Raw genomic sequence first — 18900 nt, forward strand, 5'->3', positions numbered from 1 at the left:
AAAAAACCTGTAAGATGGACTTTAAATAAAAAACAAAAACAAAACAAAGGAATTCCTGACGCGACTGAGGCAGGGGCCACAAAGCCCCTCATTATGCCTCAGTGGTGTTAATAGTCCCCTCTATGATAGATAGGCTGATATATCACAATAACTATTTGTTCAGCCCACAACATGGCGGCTTTATTAGAAGTTAGCTGAAGAGGTGATGGTTAATATTACGTGACTTTTCTGCCAAGATAAGGAAAGACTCTGGCAGAGAGACCAAACTTCCACAATACCCACTTATCTGCCCAAATAATGAATAATCGACATGTCCCTTTAATTGCTTCAGCTGTGGGTACTGGTGGTCATGTCCCCAGGAGAAGCCCAGGGTATTAAGCGCAGGTGACGTCATCTCTACTTATCACCCACATTAGTGTTATCTGTAGTGATGATGATGGGGCACAGGAATAAGGAGATCTATCATTACAATAAAGATGCTTTTCTCTATAAATTATAACTTGGTGACTTGGAAAGGATACTGCTCATGAAGGCCAGAAACATCAGTATGGACAGGGCAGCTTTCGTACAGCGTACACAGCGGACGTTCCTGGATGCTGAGTACAGAGGTCCTGCCACGCAGATACTGTAGAGTCCGGTACAGATCAATGCCGCCAAGCCAATATAATCCCGCACGCAGGATTTCTAGAATGAAACACCCAGAGAATATATTACACGTCATACACGTCCTATCATGGTATACATGTCATCATACAGCGCACATGTCCCCCATATTATTATATTATCCTGGACACCTTCCATTGTCAGGTTATACACAGTCCCTGCAGTGCTCCTTGGTCAGGGGTCATAGATGAGCAGCTGAGGGCCCGGCACCCTGAGGGGCCCTTACTCCACAGTGTAGGATCCCGGTTAACACTATCAACACCAACCTGTAAATATATGACTACCAAGTTCCCCACACAGGCCGTCCATCCGAGCGCCAGCAGTAGTTTCCGGGAGATGACGCCACAGATTTGTCTCTCAGCCGCTCTGATCTCTATTAGTCTGTACATTACGTACATGATGGCGACTTCTGAAATACAGAACAAGACATCAGCCCATAGATGTTACATGTACTGCACACAATACTGATATGTTATATAAATGTGAAGATAATAACATGTGCAGGGGACGTATCACCCAATAACTAGGCAGATTAGCCATTCAGGGGTCTGGGAAAGACAGGTAACAACCTCTGCTGGAGCTGTCATAGCGGCCATGTTGGTCGTTACTCATCTTTCCCAGAGACAGATATAAGTAATGGTTGGATAGAATTACTAATAATTTGTCAGTAGAGGACGACTCAAGGTCTTATATTGAGCTTTACCCCAGATATAAATATAAAGCACTTACTTAGTAGGTTAGAGATGGTGTTCACTATCGTCAGCACTATGGACTCTGGGATCTTCGCTCCAGTGTCGCTGGGAAGAGATAAAATCCATATGTAACATTAGTAGAGCTCCGTGCAGGTGACTAGAGCTCTCAGTAACACAAGAGAAATCACTGCCGGAGTTATAGGAATTCCTGGATAAATTATAGATAACTCTGTTTATTCCATCATGAACAATTCCCTAATATCATGTTAATATCAGAATTGCCATTGATGAGCAGGAATGATTCTGATAATAAGGGATGTGCAGGAATCACATTGTACATCACTGTCCCCAGGCCACGGCAGTAGGATATAGGTGATGATTATGCCACACATTATGCCCGCTGTGTCAGGTGTGATAAGATGCCGCTTCTCTGCATGTTTTGTTTGTCTGCTAATCTCCTCCTTAGAAGGCAATGAAATCTGGACATGTTGAGTGGCGGCAGCAGCAATCTCTATTGACCTCTATGAGAGGAACATTGTCAGCAGCAGTGGATACATAGCGAGGTCGCACTTTACCTCCCATATAACACTGCTCTCTCTTATCTGGCTGCCAACCAACTCTATAAACTGGATAGACGTCACCCACTATTATTCTGCTATAAAGACATAATTGGGATACACTTTTTTGACTAACCATGCCGGTCATCCCCGCAGAACAACGCACCCCCTTACATACACATATCGCCCTCCTTGTTTATATACACACATACAGTACACGATATATACCCCCTTCACCAGGACTGGGACTAGGAGTACAAGATGGGCAGCAATGACCATCTTCCAATGAGCGCTTTTATCAGTCTGAGGCCTCATGCACACGACCATAAGTGTTTTTACTGTCTGCAGATATGGATACACACCTGTAGCCGTTTGCAGTTGCGGAAGTGCCCATAGACTTCTATGGGCGAGTCTGTGCCGAAATTGCGGACAAGAATAGGACATGTTCTATATCTTTTGCGGATAATTTCTACGGCACGGACACATATCTGTAAATATACGGAAGGATGCCCGTGGCTGATAGAAATGAAGACGTCCGCAATTTCATCTGTAATAACGGATCCATAATTTACCCGATGAAAACTACGGTTGTGTGCATGGGGCCTGAGTGAAGAGAGAAGCTCTCATTGGTGTACAGGAGGCCTGGGATCAGTGAGCATGGCGGGCATCATCACTTAATGCTCCTCGCTCCAGTGTCCTGGCATTGCCGTACTGGGTCTTGATGCCATCCAGCACCAGAACACAGTGTGTGTCAGGTACCAGTGCGGCGGTGGCACCCAGAGCTAAAGAGGACCGGGGAGCGAGGAGCAGTAAGTAAATGGAGGAAGGGTCTGGTCTGGGGTGTGAATATTTTTTTTTGCTCTCTTCTTGGATTTTGGGTGTTCTGGTCTAAGGTCCGGATTAATTTTGGGGTCTGGTGTTTAAAATATTAAAGGGGTACAATGTCTGAATTAATTGAGGGGACTGAATTTTGGGGTCTGGTCTGAGGCCTGTTTTCTTTTTTTGGGTCTGAATCAATTGTGGCGTCTGGACTGGGGTTTTAATTACATTTGCGTTTTAATTTTAAATGCTTTTCCTGCCCCCATCCTGCATTTTCTTTTTATTATTAGAGTGTGTGTTATCATTGTTTGTGGAACTACAACTCCCAGCCTGTTCTGATAGATCACTGTTCTGTAAAATTACAATTCCCATGGTAGACTGATGATGATGTATTGTCAGGTCATGCTGGGAGTAATATCTTTAAAGAAATTGGGCCTCATTTATCAATACTGTATAACAGTAAAATTGCCCTTGTTGCCCTAAGCAACCAATCAATGCTCAGCTTTCATTTTTCCACAGCAATTTAAGAAATTAAAGCTGAACTCGGATTGGTTGCTATGGGCAACAAGGACAGTTTTAGTATTGGACAGTTTTGATATTGGTATTAGACTGTTTTTTTTTTACCATGACTCGGCCACTGAGTTCCTCTTACACTGACGTTCATGTGGGACTTGTAATAGCTGTGGGAGGCAGATGGGTTTCATTTATAAGATTACTATGGAGCCAGACATTTTCTAGTCATGTCCCTGCTTTCAGCTGTTTCTGCGTCTTCCGTCAATATAAATTTGCCAGTATAGTATTTGGGGCACTTGTGCAGCACCGTATGTACAGTAATGGGGTCACATGGGGCAGCAGCAGGTCCAGTATAGGTGGCAGCAGCAGGATGGCAGTGTTAAAGGCGACAGCAGTATGGGGGGTTTGTGTTGCTATAGATGGTGGGGATGGCTGTAGAAGTGAGGGGCAAAACATGTCTGGTTAGCAAACTCTGCAGTCATTAGGAGAAGTCGTCATGGTGGTCTGGGCCGCATGGAGAAGAAAATGAAAGAGAACGACTCCAATCAGGAAGACGTCATAATAGTTGTATGATCTGCCTGTGTCTGATCAGTGCTGTATACTGTATACTCCTGTATTTTGCAGTGTGGTAATACTCTGCAGCTGCCTGTGTAGAACTGGCATCTGAACACTATATGTACGGCGGTATTATTAGTTATATTACCCTTTGTATACTGGTAGCATACACTTGTCCTGGAGTAAAAGAGCAAGTAAATGCCTGTATCTACCACATCAATTTGCGAATAACTAACAGTTTTTTTTAAATTAAACAATAAAATTGTTAAATAAATATATGATTATTATTAATAATAATGAAATTATTTTAACAATAATAAGAAGAAGAATAACATTTTTTAGACTTAACTTGTTGTTGTTTTTTTTTAAATCTCTTTTATTAGCAAGTTAGGGAGCTCTGAATTTATTCTACATGGCGGGGGTGAAACTTTCCTAATCTATCTAAGGCACCAAAATATCTTGTCCCGGCCGTGCTATTCCCACCTATTCCCAGTTATTATCTAACATACAATAAATTGTAATAAATAATGCTTTATCTCCTGATTTCTCTCATTTAAACCCATTTCCATCAATTCATTACAGTAATACACAAGAAGAAAATACGTTTTCTAATCTAGAACCTGATAGCCCAGAATTCTTGTTACTATTAACATTTCCTGTTTAGGCCTTAAGTGTCTTTACATTGTCTCTAAAGAGTCTCTTACCTGATGCTCATCAATGGTGTCTTATAATGACCTTCAAACATAGTTATGGAGTAACTGGTAATAATACCGATGAAGGTCCATGCTGCCCAGAGACATGGCAGAACAGCCAGCCCTGGGCTCTTCATATTGGTGGTATATATGTCGCTCAGTTAAGCAGTATATATGTCGCTCAGTTAAGCAGTATATAAGTTGCTCATAAAAGCAGTAGCCTTCTCCTTCTATCAAAAGTCAGAGAAAGTGATGTTTGCCCCCTACCTGCCCTTTTATAGGCTGATGATGTCACAATAACACAACCCAGCTGATGATGTCACAATAAGATAACCCAGCTTATGATGTCACAATGGCATAACCCAGCTGATGATGTCACAATGGCATAACCCAGCTGATGATGTCACAATGAATCAGTGGGTACTTGGCCTTGACTAGAGATGAAAAAAGTGTTTGATCTAAAATACACTTGTCATGCAGAAGCCATTTATGAAAATCATGTAAACTGTTATTGATGCATATTGGCCAACCATGTTTTCCCCCATTTGCCTATTCCAGACACCCCTGTGGATTACAGTTACAGATCATAATCATAGTATATTATAAAAAAAAATTAAGAATTTTACTGCCTGTGTAAACGTTTAAAAATATTTTTTATTTGTGGTAATCTAAAAAACGTGCACTAATGCCAAAAAATCTGAGTACAGGCGTTGGCAACACAGATCATCATATGTCCTTAGTAGAGTGTCTGAAATATAATAGTTCAAAGTTCGCTAGGCACATATATCAATGCGACACTGAACAGGAGTAGTAAACCAAACCACTGGTCTGTTTGCCAGAGCGATACAGAATTACCAAGCCTTTATTGAGATGTCTAAAATACAATAGTAATAACCATGTACCACTTCAACACTCCAAAAAGGCCCTAACAATTATAACATTGGTCTGTTTGCCAAAGGTAAGCAAGTTTCCCTACGTGTTTCTGCGCCCCTGTGATACAGGGGAGCGTCCTCAGTGTTTAGTGCTCACCGGAAAATACAAAACATTCAGCATAATATGTGCTGACTGGCATTAAGAAATACATGAAGCAATTTATACCCCTGAGGACGCTCCCCTGTATCACGGTCCGTGAATATGGGCACGGCTGGTGGCGGACAGCCTCCGCATTTCTAAAGTATGGGAGCACAGACCATACAAGCAAAAAATAGGACATGTCCTATCTTTTGTGGAGGTTTTTTGTTTTAAGGGGATCTGATCCCGTCCTTGGCACAAAATATATGGCTTCCATTCACCGTCTGAAACTGCCCATTCACTTATAAGAAGTGCATGCTAAGTGATCTAAGATTGTGATGGTGAAAGATAAGGGTTCTGTAACTCGTAGACACCAACTTAACTTAAAGGGCCAGCATTCCAATTGAAATTATGCTCAATTTTACCCAGTATTGATGCTGCTCCCGCATCTTTGGGGAATGGAAAGACCAACTCAGGAGGCAGACCTGGGAAGGGAGACAGATTTGAAGATGCCAGTTCCATACTTACCTAAAATCCCCATTTTTGCAGGACTATCCTGCAAACATTACAATTATATAAGTGGTTTTTTTTTATATTTAAAGTTTTTTATTGAATTATTCAACAGACAAAAGGACACATGTCCAAACAGGTAAGTATACATAACATTACCTCATGTCAAATGATACAAAACAAAAGGAAAAGTAAAAGAGGGTAACAAAGAAGGGGGGGACATTGGCACAGTATGATGATGAATTGCATTCCAAATATGAAAGCACATAGAGAGAACCAGAACCAAATGACACCTAAGACACTCAAACTAATTTGCGGTAAATTTTCCAAGGGTGCCACACCTGAAGGAAAGTTTTCAGAGAATGTGAATCCCAATGAGACAGCTCCTCAAATCTATAAATCTGATCGCAACCCAATGGTCGATAGAAGGAACAGAGTCTGAGAGCCAATGCAGAGGGATTAACAGTCGAGCTGCAACTATTAATAATTTAAATAAGGCAGAGGGAACAGCTGGGACCGAGGAGGTCGATATAGAAACTAAGGCAATTTCCGGCGACACAGGTATGGACCATTTGCAGATGGAGTTACAGAGTGTGAAAATCTCCCCCCACCACTTGGACAACAAGCCACATTCCCACCAAACATGATAGAAAGTACCTCTTTCCGTCTTACAACGCCAACAGGTGTCAGAATGACATGAGGCAAACAAACATGTCTGATCTGGCGTCCTGTACCAACGGGATAGTATTTTGTAACTATTTTCCTGTATCTTAATACATCTAGACATCTTATAGGGTGCAGCTCAGCATCCTAGAAATTTCAATATCAGAGAATTTCTTCCCCAGGTCCCGTTCCCATAACCCGATAAAATATGGAGGTCGAGACGAAAGAGGTATAGAGATTTTCTTATAAATCAAAGAAATAAGCTTTAAAGGTGTACAGCCTCGAGAGAACAGAGTTTCAAACCAAGTAACCTCCCTATGAAAAGAGGCAGACCTGCAACACGACAAAGTAACAGATTTCACATACGCAAGGAGCAGAAAGTGGCTATCGGTAACAGATAATGCAGACAGAAGAGCAGAGTGGGAGATCAATCCACCATCACCATCCAATAATTCAGTCAAAGGAGTCCTAGAACAACTGACATTCAATGGAGCACTATCCCGCACAGCCCTAGGGGCTGCTCCAATAATATCTCTAATTTCAACCAAGGGAGATGGCACCGAGTGCACGTCCGAGCTGGCCCAAAACCTCTTCCATACTGAAAGAGTTGCCCGCGTATAGGGATTAGATGGAGCACTACCAGAAACAAGGGAAGGGTCCAGTAGAATAAGAGTGTGAAGCGGGGTCGGTGACAAATCATTTTCCAAAACAACCCACAATTTATGTTTAGGGGCACGCAACCAATCCACCACCCTGGCTAAATGTATCGCCCTATAATACAGTTCTGGGTCAGGTAAACCAATACCTCCTGAAACTTTCTGCCGAGACAGAATAGACCTCGCAATACGAGCCCTCTTCCCTCTCCAGATAAACCTAGCAAATAATCTATTCATGCGTAAAAAATATGACCTAGGAATATGCACAGGTAAAGTCTGCATCAAATAAGTTTAGGGAGAACATAAGACATAACGATGTTCTTCTGACCAAACCACGACAGATAAGGCAAATCCAAACGATGCAACAAATCGGGAAAGGAAGACAAAAGTGGGAGAAGTTTAAAGAGAACAATTCATTGCAGTCTGCACAGATTTTAACCCCCAAGTATTTAATATGCGATGATGACCAGTCAAAGGCCGAATTAGCCATTAAACGTGATCTACTCTCCAAAGGTAGTGCTATTCCAAGGGCTTTAGATTTACTTGCATTAATTAAAAAATGTGAAATATAACCAAAGGAATCCAGTACTTCCCTCACTTTTGGAAGCGAAATGACAGGGTTTGTGATAATTAAAAGCAGGTCGTCCGCATAGGCCACTAACTTATGTTCCACCCCCCCCCCCCCCCAAACATAAACCTACGATATCAGGATTTAATCGTATAGACTGCATTAACGTCTCCATAACCATAACAAACAAAAGGGGGGGGGAGAGGACACCCCTGTCGAGTGTCATTACTAATTACAAAGGGGGAAGACAAAACACCATTCACAGCAATTGCTGCTGAAGGAGATGCATACATTGAAAAAACAGCGTTAATGAAGGGGGCAGGGAGATGAAAGGATAACATAGTTTGCTTCATAAAATCCCAACCCACCCTATCAAAGGCCTTCTCGGCGTCCGTACTGAGAAGGGCCGTTGGAATCTTGTGTTTTTGGGAATGATGTATTATGTGCAACACCCTAGTAGAGTTATCCCTACCCTCTCTTTGCATCACAAACCCAACCTGGTCAGGTGAAATAATATCTGGGAGAATCAATTTTAAACGAGATGCCAGCATCTTTGCTATCAACTTCAGATCCATGTTCAAAATCGAAAGGGGTCTGAAGTTGGCACAAACCGTTTGATCCTTCCCTTCTTTGGGAATAAGGGAAATGAAGGCCCGAGACATATCCTCAGATAAAGGTACACCGTCAATAGTGAGATTTGCAATATGTAGCAATCGGGGGAGAAGAACATCTCCAAAAGTATTATAGTAATCAGTGGAGAAGCCATCAGGACCCGGACATTTACCAGACGGAGATTGTTTAACAGCTAACTCCAGCTCCGAAATGGTAAACGGTTTAGCCAAATCCCCACTCTGCACCTCAGAAATGACCGGGAGAGAGAGGGAGTCAAGAAAGGAAGATATGAGCCCAGGTCTCTCCCCCAAGCATTCCGATGAAAGCGAAGATTCCAGATTATAAAGCTCGTGGTAGAAGTCCCTAAACAAATTAGCAATGTGAGGAGCCGAATAAGTAAACCCACCTTCAGGTGTTTTCAACATATGAACTTAATTGTTAGCCTGTCGTTGCTTGACCCTCTTGGACAAAAATTTAGAAGCCTTATTGCCATGGGCATAAAAGTTATGTTGGGAGCGTAAAAAATATTTGGCGGAGGCCTCATTAAATAAATTTTTAAGCTGGGCCCTAAAGTCATTGAGTTCCGTCAGATGTCGACTAGCCAGAGATTTTTTGTGAAGCCTTTCCAGTTTCTGAATCTGAGACAGAAGAGTATCAGAAAGTCTATCGCTTTCTTTCTTCTTATGGAAGCAAATGCTAATCAGCTGCCCTCTAACATAGGCTTTATGTGCATCCCAAACGACCTGAGGAGAAGTGTCCGGTATGACATTAAGTACAAAATACTCCTCAAGCTTCTCCCTAATAGAGGAAAGCCGGCTAAGCTCACAGAGTTTTTCCCCTCTTCCTCTTCTCAACAAGTGGTGGTGAACCGCCAAATATCCCTCCCTCCCTCCTCCCCTGCTCCATCTTCTAGGGATGCATCTGTAGAACGCGACATGCAGGATGACATGGAATCTTAGCCTGTTTCTGAGCATATGATAAAACGTCTTTTGAATTCATTGAGAGACTCAATTCAATCAGATTTACGGCAAGTTATTGGAGACTTAAGAGTAGATATACAGGCTATTGCCTCACTGACCGACCATGTGGAGCATAAATTGGAGGAATTTGTGAAATCTCATAACTCGCTCATAGATGCAAACTCCACTCTGGAGGAAGAAGTTATGCATCTGTCTACCAAGGTTTTGGATCTTGAGGACAGATCCAGAAGAAATAATGTCCGCATTAGAGGTATACCTGAATCGGTCACACCAGATCTATTAGCGAAATTCCTCACGGACCTCATGGGAATCGTTTTACCGCAAAAATCGGCTCTGGATCTCACCATAGATAGGATTCACAGAATCCCTAAACCTAAACACATTGCCGCTCACCTACCAAGAGATACAATCGCTCGAATCCACTTCTTTCATATAAAGGATGAATTTCTTAGAGGAATGAAGACCTCTCCTGACCTAACTGACCGCTTTAAAGACATTACTTTATTCCCGGGTTTGTCAGCGGCGACTATGCTACGTCGAAAGGAGTTTGCTGTGATGACAAAACTTGAGAGATAACGGCATATTGTACAAATGGGGATTCCCAGTAAAATTAATAATCACCAGGAATGGCACGCAACATGTCTGCCTCTCACCAACCTCGGCGAAAGACCTTTTGAATTCTTGGGGTCTCCTGTCGTCCCCGTCTTCAAATCCTCGTCTCAGGAATCCTTCTAAGCCGGAGATGATTTCGCCATTGTGGTCGGATGCAAGGAGTAAGCCGGAACGGAGGCCTCCTGACTGAAATTTGGGGCTTCAAGGGTACGAACGGCACATCAAGGCTTTCGGAGCTCTCAGTTGGATGGTTCTTTTTCTGTCTACAGTTCTTAGGCTGAACTTTTGCCTCCATTTTTCTTTTCCCTGCAAGAGGGAATCTCCTGGTTGAAGTGAATGTGCTATATAGCATATTCATATTGGATGTTTTTTCCAGTTTCTTTTTTTGAGATGTTCTATGTTGGTTCTCCATTGCTATGCCATAACCCTAATTACTTTTCTCTTATGTCTTAATGGGTCTTACAATACTTTCTGTTAATGCTCATGGCTTGAATTCTCCCTTCAAGAGATCTTTACTTTGGAAAGAAGCGTTCAAGTCCAAGGGAGATGTAATATGTGTGCAGGAGTCACATCTGTTCTCCAAAGACTGCCACCTATTTAAACATAAAAAATTTCCCCATGTGTACTATGCCTCTAACAGTGGAAAGAAGGCAGGGGTAATTATTGCTGTAAAAGAGTCACTTGCTTTTAAATGCATATCGGTTGTTTCTGATCCACAGGGTAGATTTATTATTTTAGTATGTGAAATTGATAACCTCTCATACACGTTGGTATCTGTATATGCCCCTAATGTCAGACAACTTCCCTTCCTTTAAAAGGTATTGTCAAGGGCTAAATCAGTGCAGAAAGGGGGATTAATACTATGCGGAGATTTTAATATAGTGGTAAACAAAGATATAGACCGCTCTGGGGGAAGTACTAGATTATCTCACGACTTCTGAAAGGGATTACACGTACTCTAGGATTGACTATTTTCTGGTGGATAGAGAAGTTTTAACAAATTCGGTGACCTCTTCCCTTGGCCTGATAACTTGGTCAGATCATGCACCAATTACGCTTCAACTTTCAGATCATTATATTACACCCCGGAACTCTTCATGGAGGTTAAACACATTCTTATTAAATTCCCCAGAACTCCAAGCCAAAATAGACTCAGCTTTGAAAGAATTTTTTGAGATTAATGGCCCATCGGCCTCATCGCCTGAACTCCTCTGGTGTACACATAAGGCGTTTGTAAGGGGCTTGTTTATTCAGGCTGCTGCTAAAGCAAAGAGGGCGAGAAATAAAGAATTTGAATTCCTTATTGACAACATACAGAAATTGGAGGCAAAAGTAAAAGTTTCTCCTTCTCCTACCTTACGAGACGATCTAAGACATTTTAGGGACAAACTGCGTAATCACCAACTTTTCATATATGAGAAAACTTTAAAAAAACTCAAATGGAACTTCTATATCCAAAGTGATAGACCCAGTAAAATTCTGGCAAAAAGAGTAAAACTATACGTTGCTAAATCCAAAATTTCATGGTTGAACACAACACAAGGGACAAAAGTATATGATCCTCGGGAGATTACTGATACATTTGCGTCTTATTATAGTACCCTATACAATCTCAAACAGGATAAACACCTTCCTGAAGTGTCCGAATCTGGGGTGAATGATTTTTTAGGACAAATTCAACTGCCAGCTCTATCGGAGGCACAAATTAGTCAATTAAATACCCCTTTTACGGTAGAAGAAATTAAATTAGCCATTCTTCGCTCCAAACATAATAAATCCCTGGGGCCAGATGGGCTGCCAAATGAGTATTACCGAACTTTCGCAGACTCGCTGATTCCATATATGCAAGCTACTTTCATGGGTATTGCGAATAAGCAGGCCCCTCCCCCTGAAATGTTACAGGCCACGATAGTTACACTTCCTAAGCCGGGCAAATCCCCTGATTCCCCTGCCAATTTTCGCCCAATATCCCTATTAAATTGCGACATAAAATTATATGCCAAAATATTGGCGAATAGATTGAATGAGTGCTTACCATCCCTAATAGCGCTAGAACAAGTAGGGTTTGTCAAGGGATGTCAAGCTTGCGACGGTACGCGCAGTATGTTAGACCTTATACAGATAGCCGGATAATCTAAAAGTGCCTCCCTCTTTATCTCCCTAGATGCTGAAAAGGCATTTGACCGAGTTAACTGGCAATACCTGGAAGGTACTTTGGACAAATTTGGTTTCCATTCCTTTATAAAATCAGCCATACTTTCTCTATATTCCTCGTCATCGGCTAGGGTTCTGTCTTCCGGTATTCTTTCTAGATCTTTTAACATCACTAATGGGACTAGGCAGGGGTGTCCTCTATCCCCATTAATTTTTACCCTATGTATGGAACCATTTGCGGAAATGATTCGAAATTCTGAAAATATCTCGGGTATACGGGTGGGTGGAAGAGAACACAAAATAGGATTATATGCGGATGATGTTATTGTGACTTGCACCTCTACCCTCCTATCTTTGACAGAACTACTCCGCATCATCTCTAAGTTTTCAGAAGTATTATATTATAAATTAAATGTCTCTAAGTCCATGATGTTACCAATACATGTAGAGCCTCAATTGAAACATACTTTGTCCAACTTTGATATGGCATGGGCAGACTCAGGGTTGGTATACTTGGGGATAAAACTTTACTCTTCGCTGTCTCTTGTTCTGCAAGAAAATTACTCAGGGCTCATAGCAGATTTGAGATTGGAGTGTGAAAGATTGAATAAGTTCCAGTTATCCTGGATTGCTAGAGTCAATTTGGTTAAAATGGTATTGCTTCCCAAATACTTGTATTTTTGTAGGACTATTCCACTGTTGATACCTACTAGTATCTCCTCTCAGATTCAGAACCTGTTTCTCCAGTTCATTTGGAATAATAAACGAGCGAGGGTAGCCAGAACTTTATTGTATCAGAAGGTTAAGGAAGGGGGTTTGGGAGTCCCAGATGTAACGGCATATAATGTAGCTGCCATCATGGATCAGTTAGGTTCGTTATGGAGCTCAACAGCTCTGTCACTTTGGGCCCAGTTGGAAAATGAGATGTTTCCCCGATCTTCCATACGTAATCTGATGGCCGCAACATATGTGGGGACAGATAGGTCTAAAGTGTTCTTGGTAACCACTTCTGATGCACTGAAATGCTGGAAATTAAAGGTGTGCGCAAATCGTTGGGTGTACCTATCTCATGAACATATACCATTGCAAGCATTTCAACCTTTAGTCCCACATGTATTTTTGCAGACATGGGAATTGTTAGGTGTAACAGCCCTTTCAGATTTATATGAGGGAAAACACTTGAAATCTTTTGAGCAGTTGGAAAGGGAATATGGCGTAACTAAATTCATGTTTTTCCAGTATCTCCAGATACGACATATGATACAAACAATTGCTATCCCGGCTCAACCTACAAATCTTTCCTCATATCACAAATTCCTGTTTAAATGGCATGGACACAGTAAGGGCTTAGCTTGTAGATATGATCTCCTTTTGAAAAAACAGTCCTCGGGGAAGACAGAGCATATATTACGATGGGAACGGGAGATGGGCTCTACGTTTTCTATGGCACAATGGTTGAAGGCCTCTAGTTGGACTACTCGTCATTCCAAATGTGTAACCATATTGAACTCACCTGTAAAATTCACATGAGATGGTACCTAACACCTTCCAGATGTGCACATATATTTCAAAGCAGTTCCAATAGCTGCTGGAGGGGGTGTGGTTCCTTGGGATCCACCTTGCATATGTGGTGGACCTGTCCCAAGGTGGGAGAAATGTGGAAGGAGGTCTTTCGCCTATTACTAGAAATCACAGGAGGATCTTTGCCTTTCTGCCCGGAATTGGCTATCCTAGACATTGGTTTAGAAGACATAACGGCAGAGCATCGGGTACTAGTGCACCATGTCTTCATTGCTGCTAGAATGGCAATTGCCAAGTCCTGGAAGTCGACTATTTCTCCTTCCCTGTCGGAAGTGATAGGCAGGGTAAATGTAACATGACACCATGAATCCATGCTATTACAATCTCCCTCTGGTTATACCAAGAATGCACGTTATTGGGAGCTTTGGGTAAAATCGAAATATTATACCTAAATGAAGAAATTTATCTGGTAACATGACATAATTTGTATTAACATTGGATTGAATATGGCATAGCAAAGTTGTCTGTTGTTTCTTGTTTATGTATATCCTTTCACTGACATATCACATGTATGTATTATTCTATGCAGGTCCATGTTCTAGGACCAAGGATGGTTTATACTGTTTGAAAAAAAAATGTTTAACATTTTTCAATACAAATTTATTGATTTAAAAAATGAGTCTCTTGTAGCATTACAACGTCACACTGTAACTTTTTCAGAGAAGAGAAAGTTTGACATCTCTTTGAAGGGGAACTAAGGCCCTTTACATCATAGGACACTATCTTCAAGGGAGCCATATTAAAATACATGTGAGAGAAACACCATCATATATCAGAAACATGCAGGCATTAGAGTGACAGTAAATCAAGCCAGTTCCCCAGTTTAACTCCAATCTAGCGACGATGCAATAGCACCTCCCAACATTATTCAAAAGCAGATTATGAGACCGTACCACATTACTTCCCATTGTAAAAAATAAAAAGACAAAGGACAAGGAGGCTTTACAGTACCGACAACAATAAGGAAAAGGGGAGAAGAAACATAAAAAACAGAGATGGGGAGCAATACCCCAAAATATAAAACAAAAACAATAGCGGTTCACACAGAACCTTCCAAGAGGGGGTATCTGGTAAGTTAACCATAAAGTATGACAATAAGCCCAAAGGCCATAACATTCCACTCAATGGTAAAAAAGGTTATATAGCAATATCAGAGACATAACAAACTAGACAATTCAAGGCAGATCATCACTCTATCCCACTAATTTGTGTGGGGTCAAGCGTCCCGATTTTTTCCTGTTGCGTTGTCGTTTCGGCACAGGAACATTTTCCCAAGGTGTCAGATGAGCCATAGTAGGAAGGGAGATCAAATCCAAAACTGGGCCCCAATCTGCTATATCCAAAGGTTCAATGTCCAGATGAGCGTAAACGGAATCCAAGTCTGTAACTGAAGAGACGAACAAGCGACGACCATCATGAAAGAAGGATAATCCAAACGGAAAAGTCCAGCGATACAAGATGTTTTTGTTTCTCAAATAATCGGTACGCGGCCTTAGATGACGCCGTTTCTGAAGGGTACTAGACGCCAAATCCTGGTAGATTGCAATAACAGAGCCGTAAGGTGAGAGCATCAGAATTTCTTGCCTTTGTCAGAACAGCATCCTTTTTCATATAATTCAGAAAACGGCAAATTACATCCCTTGGTGGGTCTGAGGCTTTAGGCTTAGGACGCAAAGCCCTATGAGCCGTCTCGAAAACCAAGTCCCCAGGTGTATTAGGGCCTAGAAGTGAGCGACAGAGACCCTTAATCGTATCCATCAAAGCTTCAGCAGGAACGGATTGGGGAACAACCCTAAAGCGCAGGTTATTCCTGCGGCTGCGGTTCTCTTGATCTTCTAAAGCCCGAAATACAGAGATCAGGTGCCCCTGGCTGGAGGAGAATCTCTGCATGACAGCAGTATTAAAATCTAACATGGCCGCCTGGGTCGATTCAAGCGTTTCTACACGCTGACGCACATGCCGCAGATCCTGTTTAATATCTGCCTGATCTTTAACGAAAGGTTGTAAAGCTTTATTCAATACCTTAGTGAAGAAAGCTCTGGTCAGCGGTAGTTCAGTGGATGTACCCCCTGCTTCGCTCCCTCCGTCCGATGCCTCAGATCGCCCGTCCTCACAAGAACGGGATGCAGCCGGCGCCATCTTGGCCTCATGTACTCCTGTACCCGTTGGCTTCCACTTCACAAATTTCTCCATATCTCCCTGCACCCCAGCAGATCTAGAGGAATCCTGGTCGTCTCGAGCCTTACTTCCACCGTTCTTAACCATGGTGAGTGGTGACAAGCTATCGTAACCATGGTGAGTGTAACAAGCTATCGTAAGCTTAAAATGAGCTGTCGTTGGTCACGGAGCTCAGCGGCACACGTCTATTCAGGTCTGGCGCTAGCTCCGCCCCCCAATAATATAGGTGTTTCTGACAGCTTTGGGGGCTTTTTTCTATGTGAAATAGGGTCAAGGGATTTACAAGCGTCAGATGATTTAGGATTTTTATATTATTAGGTATGTTGTTGTACCCAGATCCTGCTCTACTGGTGAGTAATGTGAGGAGAGTCTGTATGAAAATGGCGCTAGTCCACCTAACACATCATAAAGCAGTAATGGCGGGGGGTGGGAATTATTCACCACCACCAGCCCCCTGCTGTACTAATTTACACTATCCTTTCCTAATCATATTTCTGTTTCAATATGTCTTTATTAAACAGTTCAGACATCAGAAAATATATGTGAACAGTTCTACTCGCAGGTAGAAGTAAATAGTTAAAGTCTCAAATAATATTAAATAGTTAATTCCTATGAGTTTTAATATTTTGAGAAAATGGGATTCAAAATAATATAAATAATAAAAGAAAGATAAATAAAATAAATGTTGTAAAGAACATATAGAGGTCATCATAAAGAGAAAAAAACAATGTATACAACAGACAACATATGAGCCCCCACTAGAAAGGGAGAGGTACGGCATATACAGAGTTATTCCAGCACCTCCAATCTTTACAGAACCGGTCATGTCTTTGTGTAACCAATCTCAACCCCCATATTTCTACCTCACCTCTTGCCATACGCCTTTACTCTGCCAGTTTCTTACCCGACACTACAATGTTGTCTTTCTATGTACAGCTCAGCAAAATATATTAACTCTTGATAAGAAAAACAAGGGCAAAACAGTGAGTAGAAAAATAAATATTTAGTTATACATTTTTATTTCCGTAATTAAATTTGTATTTGAAATTATATATACAAATAATATAAGTCTGTCCAGCTGCTTTGGGACTGGAGCTCAGACAAAGGGTCCTAACACTGTAATACAGCCTAGTGCCCCATTTTCTCAGGGTCTGGCTCCTTTTCTTCATTGCTGGGTGATGTTTCCTCCAGGTCGTCCCTCAGGATTATCCAGTCCTCCTTTAGGCTCTTCCTCAATCTTATTGTTAGAACCTGAGAAGAGAAAGAACAGGACACGTTATATCCATTCCTATTCCCTGAGATTCCCTGATATATAACAGTCTCTGGAGGGGGGAGGACTGAGCGGACAACAGCAGCAGAGGGGGGAGGACAGCTGAGAGCGCCACAGTCCCCTCCTCCGCCTGGATTTACATTTCCGCATCATACACTTAGATCCGCATAGACTTTCATGTGGCCTAAATCTTTCTTTATAGATAAATGTGTAAGAAATAAGGAGAGAGCAGTGTGAATATGTAGAATAGATCTGATCCCATATACTGACCTGGAAATCCCGATACAGCAGGATGTTACCTACGCAGGAGCCGAATAACACCAGCCATTCCAGGATCATCAGTGCCGTTTTGGAAGACTGAAAAGAAGAGGAAAAAATACATTTGACTTTGTCTTTTCTGTTGTACTTATTCTTCCATGTAGTGAGAAATTATTACTGGGACTGGGGGAACCCGGGATTGTATATATTGTATATATAATTATATATAAGAAAAAGTGGTATAGAACTTTGTTCTGAATGGTAAAACACACATACCTGTATACAGTGATCACTGGTACAGACGGCATATATCACAGTTTTACATGCCAACCCTGCAAGGAGGATGTATATAGGAAAATAACCGCACACCTGTAAGATGGACTTTAAATAAAAAACAAAAACAAAACACAGAACTGAGCTCTTCCCTGTGGACAATGGACATCGACCCCTCTACTGTTCCAGATCAAGACTAGTGGGAGTGGCTATTATTATTTAAAGCACCTGCTCGCCCTTTCATCAGCATTTCTGGCCTGGCTGTGTCCATTTGTAAGTATGGCCTTTTTCGGTGTTTTTGTATATGTCCCTGTGTTTGTATCGGCTCTGTTTGTGCATCAGGAACGTTCTGTTCCAGTTTAGGATTTAGGGACTCGCAAGTCTGGGGATCCTTGTCGTGGATTGCGAGCTTGCGTCCTTTTGGCCAAAATGATTACCAATACCCCAGGTATTTTTCATTATTATGTATATTCGCTTCTCTTGGACACAGCCGGGTCTTTGATGCTGGGAGAGCATGGTGTGTTGTTGTTTGGCATAGCAAGCAGGGTAGCCCGCTCTATGAATTATCAAGGCGTCACAAATAGGCTTCTACCTGGCTATACACGTTGTGCCTCATGACGTACACACTATCCCTCCATGTTTAACTCACTTGCACCCCATTATCCATTTATTTCTATTGAGGCACTTCATTTATTACTGCCCCCTATATTTCACTTATAGTATTACACTTGCACACACACTATTCATTTATTATTTCTTACTACACATCCCATGCACCACACACCACTCCCCTCAAGACTAGTGGGAGTGGCTATTATTATTTAAAGCACCTGCTCGCCCTTTCATCAGCATTTCTGGCCTGCCTGTGTCCATTTGTAAGTATGGCCTTTTTCGGTGTTTTTGTATATGTCCCTGTGTTTTTATCGGTTCTGTTTGTGCATCAGGAACGTTCTCTTCCAGTTTAGGATTTAGGGACTCGCAAGTCTGGGGATCCTTGTCGTGGATTGCGAGCTTGCGTCCTTTTGGCCAAAATGATTACCAATACCCCAGGTATTTTTCATTATTATGTATATTCGCTTCTCT

At 41.8% G+C, this 18900-nt stretch overlaps 1 protein-coding gene across 1 annotated transcript; it reads right to left on the reverse strand.

Annotated features, from left to right (window-relative positions):
• Nucleotides 1-803: 803 nt before the first annotated feature.
• LOC142741899 (DNA damage-regulated autophagy modulator protein 1-like) lies at nt 804-4712 on the reverse strand. The gene is made up of 3 exons (XM_075851219.1): nt 4504-4712; nt 1393-1460; nt 804-1072 (listed from the first exon to the last, which is right to left on the reverse strand). Exons 1-3 carry the CDS (start codon nt 4626-4628, stop codon nt 804-806), a joined length of 462 nt encoding a protein of 153 aa, XP_075707334.1. The 5' UTR covers nt 4629-4712.
• Between the last annotated feature and the right edge of the window lie 14188 nt (nt 4713-18900).

The sequence above is a fragment of the Rhinoderma darwinii genome, chromosome 2, assembly GCF_050947455.1.
Source record: "Rhinoderma darwinii isolate aRhiDar2 chromosome 2, aRhiDar2.hap1, whole genome shotgun sequence".
Taxonomy (NCBI): domain Eukaryota; kingdom Metazoa; phylum Chordata; class Amphibia; order Anura; family Rhinodermatidae; genus Rhinoderma; species Rhinoderma darwinii.